General features: G+C 36.1%; 2 protein-coding genes across 8 annotated transcripts in view; one reads left to right on the top strand and one right to left on the bottom strand.

Annotated features, from left to right (window-relative positions):
• Positions 1-25,183, bottom strand: part of PPHLN1 (periphilin 1) — a 182,086-nt gene that overhangs the window by 108,987 nt on the left and 47,916 nt on the right. For 4 of the 7 annotated variants that reach the window (XM_069489843.1, XM_069489845.1, XM_069489846.1 and 1 more), the window contains exon 1: positions 9,436-9,481. The exons of the other annotated variants lie outside the window; for them this stretch is intronic. The gene's annotated coding sequence lies outside the window, so the exon portion shown is untranslated. Of the gene's footprint in view, positions 1-9,435; positions 9,482-25,183 lie in introns of those variants that run through there. 7 annotated transcript variants of the gene reach the window in all.
• On the top strand, positions 9,572-21,270 carry ZCRB1 (zinc finger CCHC-type and RNA binding motif containing 1). Its single transcript, XM_069490685.1, has 8 exons — positions 9,572-9,742; positions 11,160-11,245; positions 13,415-13,443; positions 17,001-17,112; positions 17,458-17,565; positions 20,136-20,248; positions 20,345-20,420; positions 20,926-21,270. Exons 2-8 carry the CDS (start codon positions 11,162-11,164, stop codon positions 21,055-21,057), a joined length of 654 nt encoding a protein of 217 aa, XP_069346786.1. The 5' UTR covers positions 9,572-9,742; positions 11,160-11,161; the 3' UTR covers positions 21,058-21,270.

Raw genomic sequence — 25,183 nt, 5'->3', positions numbered from 1 at the left:
AGGGAAGATCGCTTGACCCAGGAGTTCGAGGACAACCTGGCCAACAATAGTGAGACCCCATCTCTAAAAAATAAATTAATTTAATTTAATTTAATAAAGTCCAAGGGAAAAAAAATCAACAACCGCCAAAAGACATATAAGCGGGCAGTTCACACAAAAGGAAATACGAATGGCTCTTATTATAAAATCCTTTGAAAAGATACTCAACTGCCTTCAAAATAAGATGAAAACCAAAGTTATAATGAACGGTGCACTAATTTTCACCCAAAAGCTCTGCCAAAACCAAACTGCTTTGATAAGATTATGGAAAGCAATACTTAACATATGTTAATGAAGTATAATTTAGTACAGACTGGGAACAATTTGGCAATATCTATTAAAATTTTTAAATGTACATATGCTTTGACCTAGCAATTCTGCTTCTAGGTAAACTTGTACACTTGACACAGCAAAGACTGAAAGCAACTTAAAATATCTGTCAAGAGAGTACAGATTAAATAAATTGTTGTACATTCATATAAAGGAATATTATGCAAACTATTTCACAGAAAAGGAACTCCATATGTAACAATATGAGAAGATTGCCAAGATACACTGCTAAGCAAAGAAAAGCACAGGGCAGGTTAAAACGCAGAGTATGCTACCACTTTGTGGAAAATAAAAGAGCAGGGTATGACCGTATATGCATATGCACAGACTACTTCTAAGAGCAATAGCAAGAGAAAGCAATAGTGACTACCTCTTGGGAGGACTCTGGGGCATAGGAGGATGAATATTTTACTAAATAATGGTTTATATATTCTATTATGTATTATAAAAATATCTAACTTTTTAAAATTCCTGAAAATCACTCAATAAACATACCATGTCAAGGAATGGTAAAATGATAAATATAAATTAGTAAACTGAAGGAGAACATAAGTAAAATTAAGATAAATATGGACACGCTTGAAGCTCTGCCTCAGGTGGAGCAAGGGCAATATACATTACCTAAACAACATTCGTATCCCCATAATATGATGAAATAAAAAAAAATTAAAAAAAAAAAAAGAAAAAACACTATTAAAGAGTCTAAAGAAATACTACATTTTTTTTACTTTTTGGGGGGGACAGAGTCTTACTCTGTTGCCATGGCATCAGCCTAGCTCACAGCAATCTCAAACTCCTGGGCTCAAGCAATCCTTCTGTCTCAGCCTCCCGAGTAGCTGGGACTACAGGCATGTGCCACCACGCCCGGATAATTTTTTCTACATATTTTTAGTTGTCCTGCTAATTTCTTTCTATTTTTAGTAGCAATGGGGTCTCACTCTCTTGCTCAGGCTGGTCTGGGACTCCTGACCTCGAGCGATCCTTCCGCCTCGGCCTTCCAGAGTGCTAGGATTACTTACAAGCATGAGGATTACTTACAAGTGTAAGCCACCGTGCCTGGCCACTACATAATTTCTTAACTAGTTATAATATTGAAATTTACTGGCTTCCCACAAAAAAAGTAACCACAACTGCTATACTAAATATTACTATACTTACTTACTCAAGTCCTTTCAGGAACTAAATTTAAAGTTTTCAACAATTTCCTGGGGGGAGGGGGTGTGCAGGGAATACAGACATAAAGATTTGTGTCTGTGTAAACCAACCAACAGAGAAAAATAAACCTTCACTATTTGTACAAATAAAACTTTCAAAATAAAAAATTATAGGCATTAATAAGCCAAACTCCCTTCAAACATACTTTTGAAAATAGAAGATATTATTTTGACCACCAAAAGCCAACCAAGTTTCGTAAGAATAACAAAATTATGACAAGAGAATTTCAGTCCTAATTTTTTGCCTGTTGAGAGCTGGGCAGGTCATCCCTCCTCTTATCCTTATATCTGAGAAGATTATACTAGATAGGTGTTTTGTTTTGTTGAGATACTGTCTCACTCTGATGCCCAGGCTGGAGTGCAGTGGTGCAATCATAGCTCACTGCAAACTCCAACTCCTGGGCTCAAGCAATCCTCTGGCCACAGCCTCTCAAGTAGCTAGGACTACAGGTGTACGCTACCATGCCCAGCTAATTTTTCTATTTTTTGTAGAGACAAGGTCTCACTATGTTACCCAGGCTGGTCTTGAACTCCTGGCCTCAAGCAATCCCATTTGATCTTGGCCTCTCAAAGTACAAGGATTACAGGCATGAACCACCTCACTCGCCTATACTAGACATTTAAGGTCATTTTTAGCTGTTATTATGAACACTGGCATTAAAATGTCCCAAGTAGTTTATTTTTTTTTTTTTAAATCTGGCATCCTTGGTCTAGAAATTCCTACAGTTTGGAATTTGGCAAAAAAATGGTCTCATGTTCAAAAGTAATCCAGAAATCAAAGCAACAATCATTAAATAAATCATCAAAGGATGCTAAGCTTATTAGGTAAAAATTTAATAGAGAACTATTTAAATAATGACTTTCTCTCCAAAATATAAAGAATGGTTAAGCAAGCTTAGGTATTTAAAAAAAAAAAAATGTGAGACCCATAATGAAAACTGCAAATCTTTTTACTTTAAAAAAAAAGTCTATTCAAGCTCTAACTACCACTTTACATGAAATTGAAAGGACAGAGCTGTGCCTCTACTGGAAAAATTAGATTCATCTAATTGTTGCACAGAGATTTGTGAAGTGCCTCACTAGTAGACTGCAGAATTAAGACTGTATTTATAGGCCACTCCTGATCTAGTTGCAATTTTCTGCCTGACAGTTTGGAAGAAAAAAAAAAATAACAATTTTATTGCAGGTGCCTCAAATGTTTTAATTACTTTAATTAATCAATCCACAATTGATAGAAGCAAAAAAAAAGTAGCAAAAGTATTGATATATAACTTTGATGAAAATCTAGCTATTAGAAATAAAGTAGCTGGAAAAAAGCAAAAACCAGTAATAAAATCATGGAGGAGTCCAAAATAGGACTGTCTAGAATATGTATCATTAAGACAAAAGAGAACAGTTAAAGTCATTTGCGGAAGAACTAAATATGAATAAATGCATCAAGAAGCTAAAATCAAGAGATGCTTCAACAAAGGAAACCAAAAAAAAAAAAAAAAAACACAAAGCCTAAATAAAAGTAAACTTATCTAATGGGGAGTTATGGTTTAATGGATATGGAGTTTCAGTTTGGGAAAATGAAAAAACTGCTGGATACAAATGCTGGTGATGGCAAACAATGTGAATGTACTTAATGCCGCGAGAGTTGGAACCCATTCTATTAAGTGAAGTATCCCAAGAATGGAAAAACAAGCACCACATGTACTCACCAGCAAATTGGTTTCCCTGATCATCACCTAAATGCACATTTGGGAATAACACCAATTGGGTATCAGACTGAGGTGGGGGATGGGGGGAGGGGATGGGTGTATACCTACATGATGAGTGCAATGCGCAGCCTCTGGGAAATGGGCACACTTGGAGCTCTGACTGGGGGCATAGATGGTACCTGGGCAATATATATAACCTGTACTTTTGTACCCCCATAATAAGCTGAAATAAATAAATAAATATTAAAAAATGGGTAAAATGGTAACTTTTACATATTTTACCACAATAAAAATTAAAAAAAAAAAACCCAAAAATGTGAATTATTAACATCTGGCATCAAACTCTCAACCACATAATAAAATTTACTGAATTTCCCGAAGCTAACAATCACTTCTGCAGGCCTCACTCAATCTGTATGTTGAACTTAATTTCTACTAGAAACAAGCAGTATCCTTGAAACAGCCAGATGCTGCACTACTGTTACTACAGTTTCAACCTCTACAGTTAATCCTATAACAACTTTATACATTTGACTCCATACCTGATAATGCCCCAGTGGAGTAGTTACCTTATAGGGATCTATAGAAATCAGTTTCAAGTTAAAATGTTTAGTAAATAAAGTAAATGAATTCTCTTTACCTGAAAAAGTTGACAGTTTTTAAAGATCTTAATTTAAAATTTCAATTACTGTGCATATAAAACAAAATTAATTTCCTCTACAAATACAATATTTAAATTGCTCAAGTTTCTATAAATACAATGCTTAAATATGGAAGTTGCACTATAAAGTGATCTGTAATTACTTCATTTTTTAAATTATCTCTTTTACTGGTGAGTACACTAAAATACTAAATTAACATCTTTACAGAATCTGCAGGTGTTTAGTACTCTTACCATACACACCTACTGCTTTTACAGAACAGCAGTATCAGAAAACATTTTATTGTTATCTAAATTACTAGATATTTTCAGAATAAAGAATTTTAAAACATTAAAACACAATATAGGGAGAATTAAATAGGGCTTGGTGTAGCAAAAATAATTAGCATCCACTAGTAACAAAAAATTAAAAAATTAAACAGCCTTGGTAAGGCCCCATGTCAAATTATTGAATTTTCATCCTAAAGATCTGTAACATAACTCGGAAGGCAGGAATATAAAAAAGATTCCATATGCAACCTTGTATTATTATTAAAACAAAATAGAAGACACAGTTTTGTGATTGGGTACAAAAGAAAAGGAAGAATACTGGGCTGTAAAGAAGGTGGGCCTTAAGCTGGATCTTGAATTACAAAGCAGAAAAGACAACAGCTGTTAGAGGAAGAGGATATGATGATGAAAGTACTATATGGTAATTAGGTGAGAGAATATGTTAACATCACCTTAAATTCAAATAGCACCTTGTAAATTTCAAAGGATTTTAAAATAGCTGATAAGTACAAACCACCTTCTGATTAGTGACATGTTTATGACATTATCCACACTTAGGAAACTGACCCTTCCCACAACCAATCAGCTACATTTATACAAAAGTGTTCTGACTCCTAGTGAATGATCATGTTACTTATCTGTGTGATCATTTCACTAAATCTCCTCACATTAGTGGAGTCTCAAAAGTACTCCAGAAAAGTTCTTTAAACCAACAGAATATGCAAACTGGAGAATACAACACAAAAATGGAAAGACCCTCTACATCATAATTAGGCAGAGAATAGAATTCAGTGTGGAGAATGCAAGCTTCATTTAGAAGCGTTCTAACAACTGGCTGCAGATTATAAAAATCTCACTCTTTTAAATCCCATAGTCAATGAAAAGGGTATGTTTAATATACTATCATGGCATATTTAATTTCAGGAAAAAAAAAATCAGCCTTTCTTAGAGCACTCTATTAAGCTACCCAACCAGTTATTAACGCTAACTTCAACTAAGGTCTGAGAGGATATGGAGGACTTGCATCCTAAATGAAAGTGGCATGGAAATTAAGAGAACAAAGTCACAGGCAATATCCTTCTGTCAAACCACTCACACTTTGAATCCAAAGTCAAGGTAACGGATCTGCTTTTTCACTTTATCCAAACTGGTTCTAATAACAGCTTAGGCTATAGAGTAACTGCATTCTGATGTAGTCAGCTTCTATTATTAAATACACTCAGGATAAATAGCTTTCCCTCTTTCCCAAACCCATTCCTTTCACTTTTTAAATTCATTCAACAACTATTGATAGTCAACCACAGACAGTGAATAGAAAAGTCCATTTGACCTCATTCTGTGCACTTGCAATACCCTGCTTGGAATGTTCTTCTACAGGTATCTATCTGCATGACTAACTTCCTCACTCTTCATTGTCACCTTCTTCATGTAATTTACTGCCACATCTTCTTAATCTTGCTATTGTTTCACAGCACTAGTCATTTAAGATACTATATAATTTACATTTAATGCATATTATTGGTCCCTCACTACTAGAAATACGAGCTATATGAAAGTGGGGATCTCTGTTGTTCATTAATATGAAGCACCTAGAACAATTTGCACAATGCATGTGCTCAGTTTTCAGAGTGAGTTTATTAATATTCTAATTTTCCATTGGAAATGTTTGAAATTCCAGACAACTAAATTAAAAATAACTTTTACAACTTAATTAGTTTAGGTTTTTGAAAAAAAATTAACATTGATGCCAACTAAAATGGTCAAAATAGAGCAAAGTATCTACTAGAATTCAGCATTGTTCAGTGCTCAGGAAGAGATAAACGCAGGCAGTGGTAGTTAAGAAAGCCTTTAGGAAAGCTAAGAAAATGTAAACAGAATCTTGAGAGATTGCTTAAATGCAGATGGACAATAGCGAATAGCAGAATCAAAGAAAAGGCAAAGGCAGTAGGGAAGACAGTGCATGAGAAAGAAGATAGAACTGAGCAGAGCAAAAGATGTGCACTGCAAAGGAGTGGGCAATCCACCTACATAGGTGTTCGACGAGCATTCATTTCCTTCCCTATATGCAAGAATTTGTGTAATACACTTTCAAAATATATAAACCCTTTACCCACACAACCCTAATGAAGGAGATACTGTCTCTCACATTCCAGATAAAAACACAGAAGCTCTAAAAGCTTAAATCCCAGGGCCAAGTGGACGGCTGGGGTCAGACAGGCTTGCATGACTTTAAAGCCCAAGCTGTTTCCATCATTACTACACTGCCTTACAAAGGACACAGGCAAGGACAGAGAGAACAGATTTAAGGGTTTTAAATGGTACAAAAGTGAAACGCTAGACAAGAAGCTTCTCAATGCAGGCTCTTACGCCTGGAAATAAGGTGAGGGAGAAAAAATGTCATTTCAGAAGACAGCAATATGCAAGAATGATTAGAGGAGAAAGAGACTAGAGGCAAAGAGACCACTGTTTCCATGATGAACCATATAATTGAGCACTTTTAAGGTGCTGCATGCTCTATTGGTTTCACAAGTCACTTTACTTTTCAGTGCTTTAATACTTTTTATAAGCCCCACTTTACTGCATTAAATACTTAGTAGGAGAATCCTGATTATCTATTATAAGTGATCAATTAACTGCAAATTACACACGTAAATAAAAATGCCAGATGTTTGCCTATGTATAATAACTTAAATCTTATTTCATATCTGGATGGAGATTAAGGTCTCAACTGGTAGCCTCCTTCCAGTGTTTTACCCTCTGTTTCACCCTAAAAAACGATACTCATCAACTTCTTAATGCATATTCATAAGGGGAAGTTTCCGTGATCAAGAATCCAAATGGTTTGTAATTGGCCATAATAAATCCATACTTCTCTGTCCTCCTTATGCCTCCTTTTATCGTTTCATCTAACCCACCCATTCTTTCCAAAAGCTTCATTCACACTAGTCTCCTCACTGTGCCAGAGTAACATGTGCTACCCTGGAGTTGTTTATTTTCCAAACTGGAATATCTCTTTCCATTCTCTCATTCACACAAGAATCCACAAGGCTCAGCTCAAAATCTGTTATTCTACATAAAGCTCATTATATGAACCCTACAAAACTTAAAACAGATTGCAAACTGGTGACTAACAGGTCACATGTGACTTGTATTTGGCCTGTGTCTTTTTTTTTTTTTTTTTTTTTTTGAGACAGAGTCTGCTCTGTTGCTGGGGCTAGAGTGACATGGCATCTGCTTAACTCACAGCAACCTCAAATTCCTGGGCTCAAGTGATCCTCCTGCCTCAGTTGCTGGGACTACAGGCACCACACCACCACGCTCGGCTAATTTTCTCTATTTTTAGTAGAGATGGTCTCGAACTGCTGACCTCAGGTGATCCTCCCGCCTCGGCCTCTCAGAGTGCTACGATTACAAGCGTGAGCCACTCCACCCAGCCAGGCTCGTGTCTTTTTTAAATAAAATTTTATTCCACTTACAACATCTAAAAACTGTATTCCCAACTTTTGTTGAAAAAAGCAGATGATCTGGTAGCACTGCGCTCACATCCTCACACAGCCACAATCAGCTGTGGCTGAGTGGCAGCTGACCCCTTCCACAGGTTCTTAAAGATTCATTGTTAACTGCCTGACCTGAGACCATTACCTTCAGCACCTGTAATCATTCAAGAAATACCTGACTGCCTGTTATGTGCCAGGAACTGTATTAGACTCTGGAGTTACAAAGATAAACAAGACAAACACAGTCCCTCCTCCCACAGCCTAGCTTAGTAAGGCAGGCAAAGAGACAAGCAATTAGGACACGTGTGATGAGCGCTATCAGGGAAGTATAGGGCACTTAAGAGCACACGGCAAGGATACCTAACTCTACCTGTGGAAGTTAAGGAATACCCCTCAGATAAAGTGACAGCTAAACTCAGATCTTTAGCAAGAGTAGGAGTTATCAGATGTCCCAGAGAAAGAAAAGAGCCCTTGCAAAGATATTTGAGGGGAGAAAAAAGTATTGTGAGAAAGTGAAATCAGTTCAATATGGCTACAGCCACGCTCAAGCTTAAAGGTACATGTCAGAGAATGGGCTCAACTGAAACAGCTGGCAGGAAAAACGACGTGTTAGTTATGGTCAGGAGATGAAAGAGAATTTCAGTAAAGAAGCTGACTATGTAAAAGAGTTTGTTAAGAAAGGAATAGAAGTTTCAGAGAGCACAGCTGGGGTACTGAGGAGTGAGATGGAAGGAAAGGAGAAGCAGTCATAGCCTAAGTCAGGGAGGAAGAAGCACAAAGCAGCATGGGGATGAGGGTATAGCATAGAAGAGCAAAGGGGCTTACATCTTGGGCGATAACCAAGGATAACAGGGATGTGAAACATGGTAGGTTTGGCTGGCCTCAAGTTTGCCAAGAGAATTAGTCCCAGCGGTCCCCTGGCGGACGCGGAGGCATTCAGGCCTCTCAAAATTCTGCTGCGCCCTGGTTGGATTGTGCTTCCGTCTCTCTAGAAGACATCGGATTCAGTCGGGATTCATTGTGCAGGCTCCACGAGAGGCTCTGGGTTCCAGGTTGCTGGCACGCAGGCCTGGTCTGTATGTGCTGGTGGGTAGAAGTTCAGTATAAACTACCTTGCATTATTTTCTGAATTTTCTGTAGGAATGATGGGACTGTTATGGCCCCTTAGAGAAAAAGCAGTGCGTGCCCATTATAGACTTACAGGAAGAGAAAAGGTGCCAAGAAGTTAAACATTTGTCCATACCAATACTCAAGATGAGTCATTTTGTGAATCCAACTCTCCCCAAGTTGGCCTTGAGTCTCCAACTAGACTGAAATCTCCGCCAAAAACAAACAAACAAACAAACAAAGCCTGTTTTGCGCTTTTTTTTTTTTTTTTTTAGCTCCCAACGTGCCTAATACCGACCTGGGTACGTCGACTAATTCAGTAAAAATACCGACTTCCTGACTGGTCTAGGGTCGCTGAAGTTACCTAGCTCAGTCTCCTTTTTGCATGTTAAGGCGCTGAAGAGAAGCGAACCTGTATCTTAGACTCAACACTTTCCTTTATTCCAAACTCCACTGCGTCTCTCCACCCTCAACCGCATGGGCAGGATTATTGCACGATTCCAAGACTGCAGGAGCCTCCAGAAGCCGCCACGGAAAACTCCCGCCCGCTCCCCCAGGTGTGGCAGTCCTGGAGCCCGTCCCATCTGCCTATCGTAAAGGTAAAATGCGCTCACCGACTCTGGGCCACGGAGAAACCCGTAAATGTAGTCGGCCGCTCGCCGCCGCTATCCCAGGTAGGCACTTCCGGCGCGCTCAATGACGTAAGCAAAAGCGCCCGCCTCTAGGCCCGCCTCCGGGGCCCAGGTTTTTCAAAGCCGGGAAGAGGCACTGCTGATGCTACGATCTCAATTGCGCGCTTAACCCTTCCCAGGACCCGTGATGCCAAGGCCTCTCCGAGGGATAGGGAAGAGTCGGGGTTAAGCCCCAAGGTGAGCCGAGGGCTCGCGCTCTTCTGGTCTCCTGGACCCGCCCCACCTGAAGGTAAACGCCTCCGTAGCTGCGGCCTTTTCTCCTGTGAGTCCCCTCCCCAGACCGGGTAGCCCAAACGATTTCCTCCTCTTACCCACCACCCTTTTTATTCCAGGACCTTAACCTTTGCTTGCCCTCACACTTCTCACCGGAACGTCTAACGTATAGTTTCAAATGAGAAACTTTTAAAAAGCGACCTATCGACGATGTTGTTCCTGAAGTTTTCTAAATTATTCCCCCCAGAACACCAAGCATCAAGCAATTTTCTCATTACTTCGCAAATCGGCATGCCTTAGAATCAGTATTTGCCATTTGTAGTAGTTCATATCCCCATCTCAAATACCACACGCGCTTTTTAAATCGGAAATTTGAACTTGGTTGAGTTTGATATAGTTTTCATGAATAATTTGCTGACTTTGTAAAATACGGTGTGAAAATTAATTACGGATTGCATTTGTAAACTTAAAAAAACACACACGTATATATATGTAGGTCAATATCCCTTCAATGCACTGAACCTATTTAAATAATGCAATCATTTCATAATTTGGCAATATATGCAAAATTAATGATTTAAAAAAACTTCACATCGTTCTTGTGAGGCTAAAATTTCCTCTTAACACCACTCCAGGGAAATATAATAAGACAGCCAAAGAAAGTACCCAATCGCAGTATAGTCATTCACAGCATAACTACATTTAGGTCAATGAGGAACCGTATAAACCATAGTGGTAAGATTATAATACACTGTACTGTATATTTTTACTGTACCTTCCTATGTTTAGATACGCAAGTACTTACCATTGTGTTACAATTGCCTACAGTATTCAGTACATTAACATAATATATAGGGTTGTAGCCTAGGAGTGATAGACAGGCTATACCGTCTAGGTTGTGTAAATACACTCTATGATGATCACAGGACCTTGAGATCGCCTAACGACAAATTTCTCAGAACGTATCTCCTTTGTTAAGCAATGCATGACTGTGTATTAGCAAAAAAATCAGTGGCAAAGATTCTTTCAGAGCCCCCAGGCTCTTTCTGACCTGGGTGGGCAAGGTAGTGTTCATATCTGAAAGCACTTTTTTGCTCTTAGGCTGAGGGAAGGTTAAGAGTAGTCTCAGGATTTTTCCTTCATCTGTTTAAAATCCCCCTCTCGGTACACACACAGTCCAGCACTGAAAGGGTTAGTATAAAGAATCTTCTTGAAAGAAAAAGAACTAAAAAATTCTTTTAAGTGGTGGCTGGAGAAAAGGAATTCCTTAATTCACCCAGCTGGAGCCATTGTTCCTACCTTCCTAAAACGTAAGGAAGGTGTATAAATCTGGCATAATTAAATCAGTGATTGTCAATACTGTGTTGATTTTTATTTGGACTGAAGAATACCTGGTTGAGATTGCTTACGGGTTTATTTGTTTTCCTTTTTAGAAATGAGTGGTGGATTGGCTCCAAGTAAGAGCACAGTGTATGTATCCAACTTACCCTTTTCCTTGACAAACAATGACTTATACAGGGTAAGTAAATTTTAGTATTAGTACATTTATCTATTGAATTCTCTATTTGGGATACAGATGTAGCTTAAGCAAACAGTTCTCCCTGGCAAAATTCTCAATAAGTACATTACAATGCCCTTAAACCATCAATACCAAAGATCTCTATTGCAAATATAAGTGAAAAAAATTAGAAACTTGTAATTTCCAAAGAGAATGTACAGTGTCTTTATAGAAAATAGCAAGTTCCTTATAAACACAGAAGACACAACTAGTGTTAATGAAGTGGGAGCAACTTGTGATACGCTGATTTTTTTTTCCTGCTTGCTTACTTGGCTTTTGAACCTGGTAGTTGGGTGGAGGTCCTGGAGGAAAGGATTGATGGGAGCAAACAGATCCCTTTCCTAACCCATAAGTTCTCAAAGTGTATCTTAATTAACAGATGTGGCAAAAGCTTAACAATTTTAGTACATTTTGTTTTCAGTTCAGGATACGGGAGATTGAGGTTGGAGAAAAAAATCCCTTCCAACATATTTTTACCTCTTTATATCACAAAGAACAAAATTTTCTGCTTTACCTGTCCTCCAGGTGGATGGTTGAGAAGACCTGGAAGGGATGACATGAATCCTTTCTTCCAAGTGTTCTGTTCCCTTTGCTACTTTGGGTGGATGTTAAGTAGAGAGATGCTCCATAGGTGATACATAGCACTTGGTTTATTAAGCTAGCTTGAGTTTCAAAGAACAGAGAAGGAAATTAACTTTACTTTCCTTGTATCAAAACAGAGACTCACTGTATTTATTGAATGTTTATTATGTGCTGAGCACGCTTATAAGTACTAGAGACACCAGGGAACAAAAAGATAAAAATCCTTTTGGCATTCACAGTATAGCAGGAGAGAGAAACAATGCAAAATATTTAAAAATCAAATTATGTGTTAGATACTAAGGAGATGCTAAAATGTTAGGTGCTAAGGAGAAAAAATAAAGCAGGAAAGGAGGGCTATTAAATGGTAAGCTGGGAACAGAAGTGAAATGTTATATAGGGTGGTCAGAAAGGCCCTTCTTGAGAAAGTGACCTGAATAAAGACCTGAAGCAAGTAAAAGGCAGCTGTACAGATGTATGGACAACAAGCATTTCAGTAGAAGAGGGGTAATCAGAGGTAAACACACCTGGAATGCCTTTTAGGGCCTGTACAGATCGTGGTAAGGACTCTGGCTTTCACTCTGAGTGAAATGAGAAGCCATTAGAAAATGTTATATAGAAAACTATGTTGGCTGAAATTGTAGAAATAAGTAAGATTGCTTAGGGTCAAGATGTAGAAGTAAAAGGAGAAAGGGCCAACTATAAAGTACCACCAACATATTAATGGTGGGCAGAGGAAGGAGCCTGATGGAAATGATTTTTCATTGTAAAAGCTTTTTTGTTTTTATATGTTTTGTTTGTTTGTTTGTTTGTTTGTTTTGAGACAAGGTCTCACTGTGTCACCTGAGCTAAAGTGCCATGGCATCATCACAGCTCACCGTAGCCTCAAACTTCTGGGCTGAAGCAATCCCTCTGCCTCAGCCACCCAAGTAGCTGGGACTATAGGCATGTGCCACCATGCCTGGCTAATTTTTCTATTTTTTGTAGATACTGGGTCTTGCTATATCGCCCAGGCTGGTCTGAAACTCCTGGTCTCAAGCAATTCTCCCACCTCAGCCTCTAGAAGTGCAGAGATCACAGGCATGAGCCACTGTGCCAGCCTGTTTTTTTTTTTTTTTTTTTAAGCAGTCTAAGGATCTGTCTTCTTAAACTGTGATTGCTTAATGTGGTGGAGGTAGAATAAGAATAGTAATATTCTATAACATTTAGATTTGAAGCATAGATTTAGCTGGCGCTATGGTGGAGTTGATAGTTGCCATGGATATACCTCAAGAACATAGTAATATGTATGCCTTGGATCTACCACTCAGAGTGTTTTTCTCTGTATCCACTCCATTGTCAGAAAGTTAGGAACTCAGCAGAACATATAACTCCAATAACAATAAGAATATTATTCTAGTCACCAAAAAATATTTCTAGGGCCTGCCTTATAGACTGAAGGCTAAATTTTTTATAAACTATAACAAAGAATTTGGTCTTTAGATACAACCTGAAAATGTAATGCTTTTTATGGTCTTAAATTGTAAATTAATAAGTGGTCTTTTGTTTCAGATATTTTCCAAGTATGGCAAAGTTGTAAAGTAAGTATTCACATTAAATTTTGAGACTTCATTTAAAATTACATCTGAATTTGTTTCTCCATTACTTTCTTAATCACAGTAGATTTTTTAACTTGACATTATATCATAAATGTCTTTCCATGTCCTATAAGATATATCCTCATATCTAATGGTTTCATGGTTTTCCTTTATATATCATAATTTGTATAAACAATCTTTATAATTTCTCACTGCATTACTAAGAACTAAAACTAATTCTGTCATTCAATATAAGACATAAAAGCTCTGACTAAACAAATATTTTGATTACTAGGAGGTGTGTTATCAAGTACACTATAAATGGGTTGCCATTTATCAAATAGCGTAAAGACAAATATTTTAATGCATATGACTTGCAAAGCACTCATGAGGCTGATAAATAGAAAATATATTCTCTGCCTTCATAGAAAGCTTAGATATCATTGAAAACTGGAACCATACAAAAATAGTAATGGATGATAAAAGCAATTGTGGCTGAGAGTTAAGAAAGGACAAAAAGAACTTGAGATTTTCATATTTAATTCACCATTTTAAAATCAATCAAACAACTATATTATGAGGCAATGAAGTAAAAGCAAGATATTGTCATTCTAACTATCTTTTAACCAATGTATATCTTATAACCAATATACACTCTGGTATAAATTTAAAATCCCAAGAATTTAGTGCATATTTATTTATCTTCACTAGTTATTATTCTCCTAGCTTTCCATAAATGGATGTTAAACAGTTGATGTTTATTTGCATCTTGAAATTATTAACTTCTTTTAAACTTACTTTGCTATTAAAAATCATTATCAAATGTGGTTCTAGGTAAATTTCTGGGTCTTCAGATTTTGAACAGTCACCATCATCAATCAAAACACTAGTAATGATGATGATATATAACACTTAAATGAATACATGCATATGCTAGGAATTGTTCTAATCTCTTTAGGTATATTATCTCATTTAGTTCTCACAACTGCCCTTCAAAGTAGGTACTGTTATTATCCCAATATTATAAATGACAAAACTGGCCGGGCGTGGTGGCTCACGCCTATAATCCCAGCACTCTGGGAGGCCGAGGCGGGAGGATTGCTCAAGGTCAGGAGTTCAAGACCAGCCTGAGCAAGAGCGAGACCCTGTCTCTACTAAAAATAGAAAGAAATTATATGGACAACTAAAAATATATATACAAAAAAAAATTAGCCGGGCATGGTGGCGCATGCCTGTAGTCCCAGCTTCTCGGGAGGCTGAGGCAGAAGGACTGCTTGAGCCCAGGAGTTTGAGGTTGCTGGGAGTTAGGCTGATGCCATGGCATTCTAGCCCGAGCAACAGAGTGAGATTCTGTCTCAAAAAAAAAAAAAAAAAATGTTTAAGCTTTGTCTTGAACATTGTCTTTCTTTTACTATTTGGAAATAATTTTGAACTTACAAAAAGTTACAAAAATAGTACAAAAAATATGAAAATATCCTTTATCCAGATTCATTTATCATTGACATTTCCCCCATGTACTTTATCATTTGGACTCTTTCCCCTGTGTGTATATATATGTATGTAGATACACACAGTTTGTTTTTGTGAGTCATTTATAGGTAAGTTAAATGTCTGCTAATTACTTCTGTGTGTTATTTCCTAAAAGGGATATATCTTACATAACCACAGTACAGTTACCAACTTTGTAAATACATATTGATAAAATACTTTTATTGGATGAACCATCCATGTTCCAGTTTTGTTGAGTTGACCTAATAATGTCCTACATGGCATTTTTCCCGTCTATTACAGACTCCAGTCCAGAGTTAAGTATTGCCTTTAACTCTCCTATCTTTTTAGCCTCCTTTAAAAGTCTGGAACATTTGTCGGCCGGGCGCGGTGGCTCACGCCTGTAATCCTAGCACTCTGGGAGGCCGAGGTGGGCGGATCATTTGAGCTCAGGAGTTCGAGACCAGCCTGAGCAAGAGCGAGACCCCATCTCTACTAAAAATAGAAAGAAATTATATGGACAGCTAAAAAATATATATATATAGAAAAAATTAGCCGGGCGTGGTGGTGCATGCCTGTAGTCCCAGCTACTCGGGAGGCTGAGACAGTAGGATCGCTTGAGCTCAGGAGTTTGAGGTTGCTGTGAGCTAGGCTGACGCCACGGCACTCACTCTAGCCTGGGCAACAGAGTGAGACTCTGTCTCAAAAAAAATAAAAATAAAAATAAAAATAAAAATAAAAATAAAAATAAAAATAAAATAAAAAAATAAAAGTCTGGAACATTTGTAAGGAATATAGCCTACCCCCATTCTTTTTTTCCCCTCATTTTGTGTTTTTCTGATGTTTCCTCATTATTAGACTCAGGTTACATGTTCTTGTCATGCTGCCCAGATGACGTTGTGTTCTTCTCAGAGCACCACATCTGGATGCATACACTGGCCATCTGTCCCTCACTTATGATACTAATTTTGACCACACAGTTAACGTGTTGTCCAGTTCATTCACTATATACTTTTTTTGCCTTTGCAATTAATGAGCAGTCCATGGGAGACATTTTAAGACTATACAAATATCCTACTCCACAAAAAAATTTCATTTTAGATTTAGCACTTGTTGATGGTTCTTGCCTGATCCAGTTTTTACCATGGTTTTTGCCAAGTGGTGTTTTTTCTTCCAACTCCAGCACTTCCTTATGTTCACCAGCCATCCCTTGGCATTCTGCTGTAAACAAGAGCCCTCCCTTCTACCCCACTTATTTGTCTGTTATCAGTAAGAATTATGAATTCCTACTTTTTCTGTGGTTTATTATTTATTACTGGTATTTAATTATTTTGGCACTCAAATTGTCCCAAATTTGACCAGTGGGAGTTTCTTCCCACTGGCTTCTGTATTCTCGTGCCCCATCATTTCTTTTTTTCTTTCTTTTTTATGTTTTACCTGCCCCTCTTCAACCTTGGAATCAGCCATTTCTGCAAACAGCTCTGTTGAACACTGTTCTTAAAGCATATTAAATGGCATGTGGTGAGCAAGGGCCTCCAGAACTAGGGATGTGTAAGGGGCAGGTGAGAGAGCAGGCTCTGCTCTCATTACTATTCCTGTCACTCACGTACTCGGGGTTGGTATGGCTAAGAACCAGTAAACTTAATACTCTTTAGGAGAATATTAAGAATACAATTAGATTCTAAAACTTGGAAAAATAAGTAATTCATTTTACTTTCTGTGTAGAAAAAAATACTTCAGTTTTGTTTGCAGGGTGAGGGAGTTAGTCTGGAAGAGGAATTTCTCTTCAAGATTCCATTGTCTCTGTAATCTCTTTACTTCCCCCTTCAACCTCTGATTAACTCCAAACATAGCTGTGCTCACTTGTGTTAAGTCAGAATCATACTTTCTCATTTTCATTCTTGATATCTCATGACTTTGAAGAGATAGCTGATTTTTTGAATGTATTAATTTCTCTTATTTTATAAATTTTATATTTAGCCATTTCTAAAAAACTTGAGTTTTCTAAGTATTAATATCTGTTTCATTTATCACTACCTCTATTCTAACTGACTATTTGTTTATGATTTAAGGGTTACTATAATGAAAGATAAAGATACCAGGAAGAGTAAAGGGGTTGCATTTATTTTATTTTTGGATAAAGACTCTGCACAAAACTGTACCAGGGCAATAAACAACAAACAGGTAAGCCATTCATTCCCATCAAGGTTTTTCAACTCAAAAGCCTTTGTGCTCAGCCAGGCCAAAACTGTGGGGATGCCATGGATGGTCAAGTCTGATGGATATCAGTAGATTCTGAGGGTGTCTAACTTATGGAAAAAAGGCCAAAGCTGGAGGGGGTTCCCAACACATTGGGAGACTCTAAGGAGTAAGAATACTACAGAAAAGAATGTATCGCACTGAAGTGGCAGTTGCTAAAATAGTCCAAAAATAAAATGGAATTGAAGATTTGAGAAAATAGGATCAAAGAACTCGTTTTGGTTTTCAGTGAAATACATCCTGCTGCATTTACATTTTTCTCTGGTTTAGTTATTTGGTAGAGTGATAAAAGCAAGCATTGCTATTGACAATGGAAGAGCCGCTGAGTTCATCCGAAGGCGAAACTACTTTGATAAATCGAAGTGTTATGAATGCGGGGTGAGTAAACCTAAAACTTAATGCAACTTTCCATAATCTACTTTCAGGTATTTTTCACATCAGTCTTTTATTTGTGCTCACCAAAACTTCTGGCTGGTACAGCCAGGTTATGAAAATTGTTTTATTTAGGGACTCTAGACTCGACTAAGTCAATGGAAATGCAGTATGGAAAGATAACCTGAGAGTGGTATTTTCTCTAGTTCCTAAATCTTTGAAAATGGTTAGTTAAAAAAGTGTTAGACTAATTACTTATACCATTGCCTTGAAAGATTTTAGTAACTCATAAATTTTCATTAATAGGATATTGCCTGTTGCTATAACATTTTGCCAATAAGTGTTACAGTTCAGTACCAACATTATCATATGACCCATCCTCTATGGGATATTGTGTTTCAAAGTTTTTTATTTTTTCTTCCTGTTAGTACCGCTTATGTTTTGTAACTGAACTGTATCCATCCCCACATTTTTTTACCTAGTTCTCCTCATGATCTGTCATTATCCATTTAAAGTTTTGGTAATTAGGAGACATATACAACCACAGAACAACTTTGTACAAGGCCTATAATGGTACCACGAGAATTTCAGTGTGGGTCTCACAGCTTTCATTTTCTAAAGCGACTATATAAAATACTTAAGAAACCAGTCCAGATGTATTAATGGGAAGCTAGGTAGTAAATTACTGAGAGACATCCTGGCTACAAAATCACATGGAGGATACAGGAAAATGGTTTGAGGTCCTTTTCTCCAGTGCCACTCTCTACCTGCTCCCAATAAAAAATATAAAGGTAAACAGATGAATAGAAAGAATGAGCAAGCAGTGGCCTGGATACCTAGTAATTCTGTCAGTTCCTATGATTCTAAAACCTCTTATGTAAATGTTTTAGAAACTATGTTCCAAAGTCCTGAGTTTTGTAAAAGAAAGGAAGAGGGGTAGGTATGGTCAGATTAGTATGTATGCTGATAGTCAGAGTAAATATTATCTGAGAAATTCTGGATGAATCTGTTAATCTGTTCCTTTTGATTTATGGATCCATAGATTTGTTATATTTTGTACATTTCTACATTTCTTTACTTTTTACCTCCCCCCCAAAACTGTTTGCATTTATTTAGCCTGGTTTTTCCCTAAGTTATTTCACCATAAATTCTCTATTTATATGGGGTATGTTAACATTTTTTGGTATACCATTATTCCAAAACACAATATGGGAAATGCTTCTCTAACTGTATATTCTCAGCAGTTCATTAACAGTAACTAACATCTTTGAGGTTCAGCCATGTCCTAGGTATACAGAGTCCACAATTGATTTGATGCTCTGTTACATACACTTGAAAAGCATGATTATTTTTCTCTTCTATTGTTTTAATCTTGGCTCAGTCACACACCCCACTCTAACATAGTACCTCTTAACTTGGCTGGGCACAGTGGCTTACACCTGCAATCCTAGCACTTTGGGAGGCCAAGGTGGGAGGATCACTTGAGACCAGGAGTTCAAGGCCAGCCTAGGCAACATAGTGAGATCTCATCTCTCCAAAAAATGGAAAACTTTGCCAAGTGTAGTGGCACGTGCCTGTAGTCCCAGCTACTCCGGACACTGAGGCAGGAGGATTGCTTGAGCCCAGGAATTTGAGGTTGCAGTGAGCTGTGATCATGCCACTACACTCTAGCCTCAGATGACAGAGTGAGACCCTGTCTCAAAAAAAAAAAAAAAATAGTAGTGAGCTAATGTACAAATTATAATTCTCAGTTCTTATGTTTTACAACTTGATGTTCTAACTCATTATGAATAGGCTAGTCCAGTGTTGTCAAATAGAAATAAAATGCAAGTCACGTGTGTAATTTAAATTTTTCTAGTAGCCACATTAAAAAAGAAACAGGTAAAAATTAATATATTTTATTTAACCCAGTATATATCAAAAATTTTGTCATTTAAACATGTAATTAATATTTTTAAAACTTGAGATTTTTCACATTCTTTTTTCACATTATCTTCAAAAATTGAATGCGTAGTTTACCTTTACAATGCATATTAATCCAGACAAGTTCTCAGTAGCCACATGTGGCTAGTGGATACTGTAATTAGATAGTACAGGTGTAGTCTAGATACGAAAGGAGAAAAATGAAAGTGATTAATATGAAAAGGGAAGAAGAAAAAATTTTTGTTTTTAAAAAAGACTGTTAAACAGCATCTTGGAAATTAACAGGAATAGTTTTATCCTTATTTTATCAAATAACTTAAAATTTTTATGTTTAGAGTAGATGATTCATTTAAATTTTGAATTGTTTTATACCTTGAATCTTGAGACTTAAAAGTGTTTGAAGGAAAGACTACTACTTTTAGTGGAACTACTAAAATTGTACAAAAACTCCCTAATTGTTAAAGTAACTTAATTGTAGTTATATCACAGAATCTTCCTTCTAAATATGTATTAAAGTAATGGGTTTTATCAATTTCTTCTGTATATTCCCAGTACTAGAATATTCTTTTTTCAATTCTAAAAAACTTGTACCAGACAAGTTTCTGTAAATGACAACAAATATTTTTCCTTTCCTTTTTAACGGGAAACAAAAGGAAAGTGGTCACTTAAGTTACGCCTGTCCTAAGAACATGCTTGGAGAACGTGAACCTCCAAAGAAGAAAGAAAAAAAGAAAAAGAAGAAAATTCCTGAACCAGAAGAAGAAATGTATGTATATCTACTCTTGCTAAATACATTATTATGCTGCTTTTGTCTTTTTACTCTTAGTTAATTACATTCCGATTTTTTTTTAATATAATTTAGTGAGGAAGTAGGAGAAAGTGAAGATGAAGGGGAAGATCCTGCTCTTGACAGCCTCAGTCAGGCCATAGCATTCCAGGTACTAAATTGTTTTTTTAAAAGCCATGTGATGGCTGCCTTGGGTTAATCGTTTTATATTCCTTGCTTGCTTTATTGATCATCTTCTCAAGGCAACCTCTGTCTTTCCCCTTCACCCCCTATGCTTTAAGAGAGAAGCTGTTTCTCTGAAATCCTTAGGGTCGTGTGCATGAAAAGTTTCCATTAGTTCTTCCTAGATTTTTAAGGGCCCCATGACACTTTAGATGTTAATCTGTTTTCATTATAGAATTGAACAGAACTATTTAATCAAAGTGAGTTTAGCCCAACAGAAAAGATTTTTTAGAAATTGCCTAGGATAATTTTGAGTAACATTGTGAGACTGGGACAGAACTTAGGGGTCGGGGGGTATCTTATTGTCTGCATGGGCTGAGAGTGTGGGAAGTGGTAGCATTTATGGTGTGTTTCTGCCATGTTTGTAATGCACCATAAATAGTATTAAACAGGTTCCTGATTTTGTTTTGTTTGTTTTCTCAATCACATTACAGCAAGCCAAAATTGAAGAAGAACAAAGAAAATGGAAACCCAGTTCAGGGGGCCCCTCAACATCAGATGATTCAAGACGCCCAAGGATAAAGAAAAGCAAATATTTCAGTGATGAGGAAGAACTCAGTGATTAAAATTGTATTTATTATGTAAATATAAAAAGTCTTGGAGTACAGAGTTCAGTTGGGGATTAAAGATTACTTTTAGAATTTGAGCATATGAACACTTAATGCCAAATAGTTTTTACTGAAAAATAGTTCATAGGAAATTAAAACATAATTTTAAAGTATCATGTTTCTATCTGGCCTTAGCATATTAATAAAAATAAAGATTTGCTAGCAACAATCTTGTAAAGAGCTAATTTTAACAAAAATAAGAAAACTTAATACTATCATAGTAATACTATTGTCATCCCAAGAAAAAAGATATTTAAAAAATTTATTTGAGATGTTCATTATAAAAAGCTTTATTTGTGTCTGATTGGTTTACATGAGGGCTTTTGAAATAAATTTAATCTTTAAAACAAAAATGTCATAAAGACTGAAAAGTTGAATGATTTATTGTTAGTAATAGTATTAATAAACTTTTCAAGAGAATTTTGTCTTTAAATAATGTTGTCATGTTATTTCTTGTAGCTTTATCCCAATCTGGATAAGTTGTAAATACTCCTAAAATAAAAAGTAAAGTAGCTCTAAAAGGATTATAATCAAACACAGCAGTTATTTGTCTGCCCTGCCTACAGAACCAAATTCCATTCCCTAGATGCGACTACTTATAACTTCTTTAGCTGTTTCGTTTCATATGTACAAACATATTGCTAAATAAGTATATACTTACATATATTTCTGTCACTTAATTCATAAAAGGATAAAGGAGGATTTTTCAACCTCTTATACTCCCCTTACCTTCCCCTATCTTCCCAATGTGACTATGTTAAAACTTTTGGTTAAATCCATATATATGTATATTTTTTTATTATCCTGTATTAATAAATACTTTTCACTTCTGAGACAAGGAGTGTGTTATGATTATATTTTTCTTAGAGCGAATAATTATCTAATTTTATTCATGTATTTATTACATCTCTTTGCATGTACGACTAAATCTTCCCATACTATCTGCAGGTGGTTATACGAAAATGGAGCCTTTAATTTTCTACTTTATATATTTCTATACTGTTTGAACGCTTTGTTAGAAGAACATTCATTTATTACTTTTTTAATTACTAGAAGCAATAAAAATATTTCCACTTTGAAAACTACAGTGAGAATGCAAGTGTTAGGCACCCACCAGCAAAGAATCTTCTAGATCTCAGCAAACCAGACAGAATGATTGAGTACAGAACTCTGCTTTCTGTTTACCCATTAGTCAAATACCACAAAAATTTGAAAGCAAAGAAAAAAATTGGGAATAGATTTGCCACAAAATACTATACATAAAACTTTATATGAATACCTAAAAACACAGACTCCAATAGAAAATGAAATAGTGACATAAATAGAACATATAAGAAAATAAAAAAATAGTAAAGTAAAATATTATTAAAGAAATCTATTACAACCAGTGATACATTATTTTTTTACCTATTTAGGAAAAATAAGATACTTCAGTGTTGATGAAGATGACATAGAGTACTTGTGGTATTATAAATTAGCTCATTTCTGAAGGGTTATTTAACAATAATTGTCAAATGTTAAGTATGTTCTATTCTTTAAACCAGAAATTACATTCTGTTTTATCCTAGGGTTCTAATCAGAAATGCAGGTATTTGTATACAAAAATATATATTATTTAAAATTCAAAACAGAAATCATTAAATGTCAATAACAGCAAACTAAGGCATGATGTATTCAAAATGATAGATTATCAATTCAGTCAGTAATAAAGTCCTCCAAGTTGATATGCCCAAGGCAGTGGTGGTGAAATATGCTCTGATAAGCCTTTTATTGCTTCACATTCAAATATGAACAGACAGATAAGCATCAACAAACATTTGAGGAAAATCTTCAATATAATAGAGACCCAGAGGAGCAGACCAAAAAAGGGAGCTTAGAAGAGCTGAAGAATTCTGGCTTTAAAAAAATTCTGTCTTCAGGGCTTTCAGAAAAAGGGACCATGGACCTGTAATAAACTTGGTTGTTTCTAATGTGAATGTATTTATGAAGCAAAGAATGAACGTCCTTGCTGCATATAAGTAATGTTTTCTTTCCTTCTGCAATCATTTAATTACTCATTTGCTCTTTTGACTAGATGCCTTACTCTGAAACTACCAATTATAATTTTCAAATTATCACAAAATTCAATTATAGCCACATATCATAAGACATATTTTTAAGTTTTACATGTTAATTCATTTCATTTTATGTGCTATAAGTGTGTATATGTGTTCTATATAACAGTGATCATGAAATATTAATATTTAAGTATTAAAATGCTTAAGTAATAAAACCTTGGTTATCACACCTGGAGAAGTGCTTGAAAGCCTTACACAGAATATGCCATAGATCAGTAATTTAGATTCAATCATTTATAGAGGACTAAAACCCTGATTTTAAAAGGGGGGAGGAAAGTTTATTGGATCATATAACTGAGTCATTCAGCTTCAGAAATGGATGAAATAGTTAAAAATATAATTAGAAACCTATTTTTCTTTGTCTCTTACCACTGCTTTCCTCCGTACTGCCTTCATTTCCCAACAAGCTTTCTTCATGTGATGGCAGAGATGACCACCAGTATCTCTATAGCTAGAAATCCCAACAAAGAGAACCCCACTTTCCCAATGGTTCCAGCAAAAGCCCTAAGAAAATCCCCAATTGGCGAAGTTTGTGTCATAGTCCCCATTCCTGGAGACAAGGAGTAGGGTCAGTCCCACTCAACCTACGCAGACTAAGGGTGTACCCATGCAATGTGGTATCTATTTTCAGTTTGAAATTAATATGGAAATTATCCTGTCAAAAGAATCTTCACCATAAAACCCTCCTGTCAACATGCCAAAGGCAGAATACTGAGACAGCAAAGCAGGAGATGCACACAGAAAATAGAGATTCAGCACCAAACAAAAAAAAAAAAATCATTTCCCTATAATAATTTTTACAGACTATTTGCAGAAGATATGGAAAGGTGAAAACCTCCTTGGAAAACAGTTTGATAAGCACTGTTACTTACAGTAGCAATAAGCAATTGCAGTAAGAGACTGCACCCTAAGTCCATAGAATGGGCTAGCCATTGTCAATTTTTTTTAAAGAATCGCTTTTATAAGATTCACATTTTAAGAATCCTTATGTACTATTATAGATAGAAAGAACCAATTCATAATTTTAGTTAAGAGCTAACACATAGAAGCAAGCAGACCAGAAACATTAAAGCTTTTATAGAACTGAGTTTATATAACTCCTTTCTGGGAATTGTACTTTTCATCAGCACATGTTTGCAGATGCATGGCTTTATGTGAAACACATAACCTTTTTTAAAGGGATGGTATCGTTTGGTTAGGCCTTATCAGTATATTCAGGACAAGTATAAAACAGACTTTTAGCAGATTATCTGAAAGACAAATTGTACCACATACTTAGCACTGTGTATCAGGCACTGCTCTAAACACATTACAAATATAAACTAATCCCTTTTAGGTAGGTATTATTTTCATCATCATACAGATGACAGAACTGAGGCACTGAGAGGTGAATTTAATTCACCCAAAGTCACAAAGCAATAAGTAGCACAATAAGGATTTAAACCTAGGCAAACTGGTTCTGCAATCAAGACACTAAACCACTATGCTATGACGCTTCTCTCAGTAAGTACTCAAACTATTTTACTGCCATATCACAACACAGAGTACTAACCACTATACAGTCACGGTGAGCTACCGGGACACCACACTGCCATATCAATTAGGAGAAAGTGGATTAGATTCTATTTTATCTACATAAGACTAACAATTTGTTTTATAATTGTTCTTCCTTACTGATTTTTATGAAATGGAAATATTCTTTGGGAGGGCCAGCAAATTTAAAAGTTAACATTTAAAAGATCAAACATATTATACCTAAGTGCCTTCTTTAAAACTTTTAAAATAATCTCCACTTGGAAGTTTAATGAAATCTCAAATTTATCTGTTCACAAATGAACTTCTTATCTTCCAAAATGGCTCCACCCACAGCCTTTCCCATTCCTGATAATGTTAATGTCATCCTTTAGCTCAGGCAAAAAATATCTTGGGAGGTATCCTTGATTCTTCTTTTTCTTATATCCCACATC

The sequence above is a fragment of the Eulemur rufifrons genome, chromosome 16, assembly GCF_041146395.1.
Source record: "Eulemur rufifrons isolate Redbay chromosome 16, OSU_ERuf_1, whole genome shotgun sequence".
NCBI lineage: Eukaryota > Metazoa > Chordata > Mammalia > Primates > Lemuridae > Eulemur > Eulemur rufifrons.
The sequence above is the reverse complement of the archived record's forward strand: the minus strand, read 5'-3'. Positions and strand labels throughout refer to the sequence as shown.

Coding starts and splice junctions, on each gene's coding strand:
- ZCRB1 (XM_069490685.1), top strand. CDS start 11,162: ATGAGTGGTGGATTGGCTCCAAGTAAGAGCACAGTGTATGTATCCAAC. Junction 20,249..20,344: donor CCTGAACCAGAAGAAGAAAT/GTATGTATATCT, acceptor AATATAATTTAG/TGAGGAAGTAGGAGAAAGTG. Junction 20,421..20,925: donor GTCAGGCCATAGCATTCCAG/GTACTAAATTGT, acceptor ATCACATTACAG/CAAGCCAAAATTGAAGAAGA.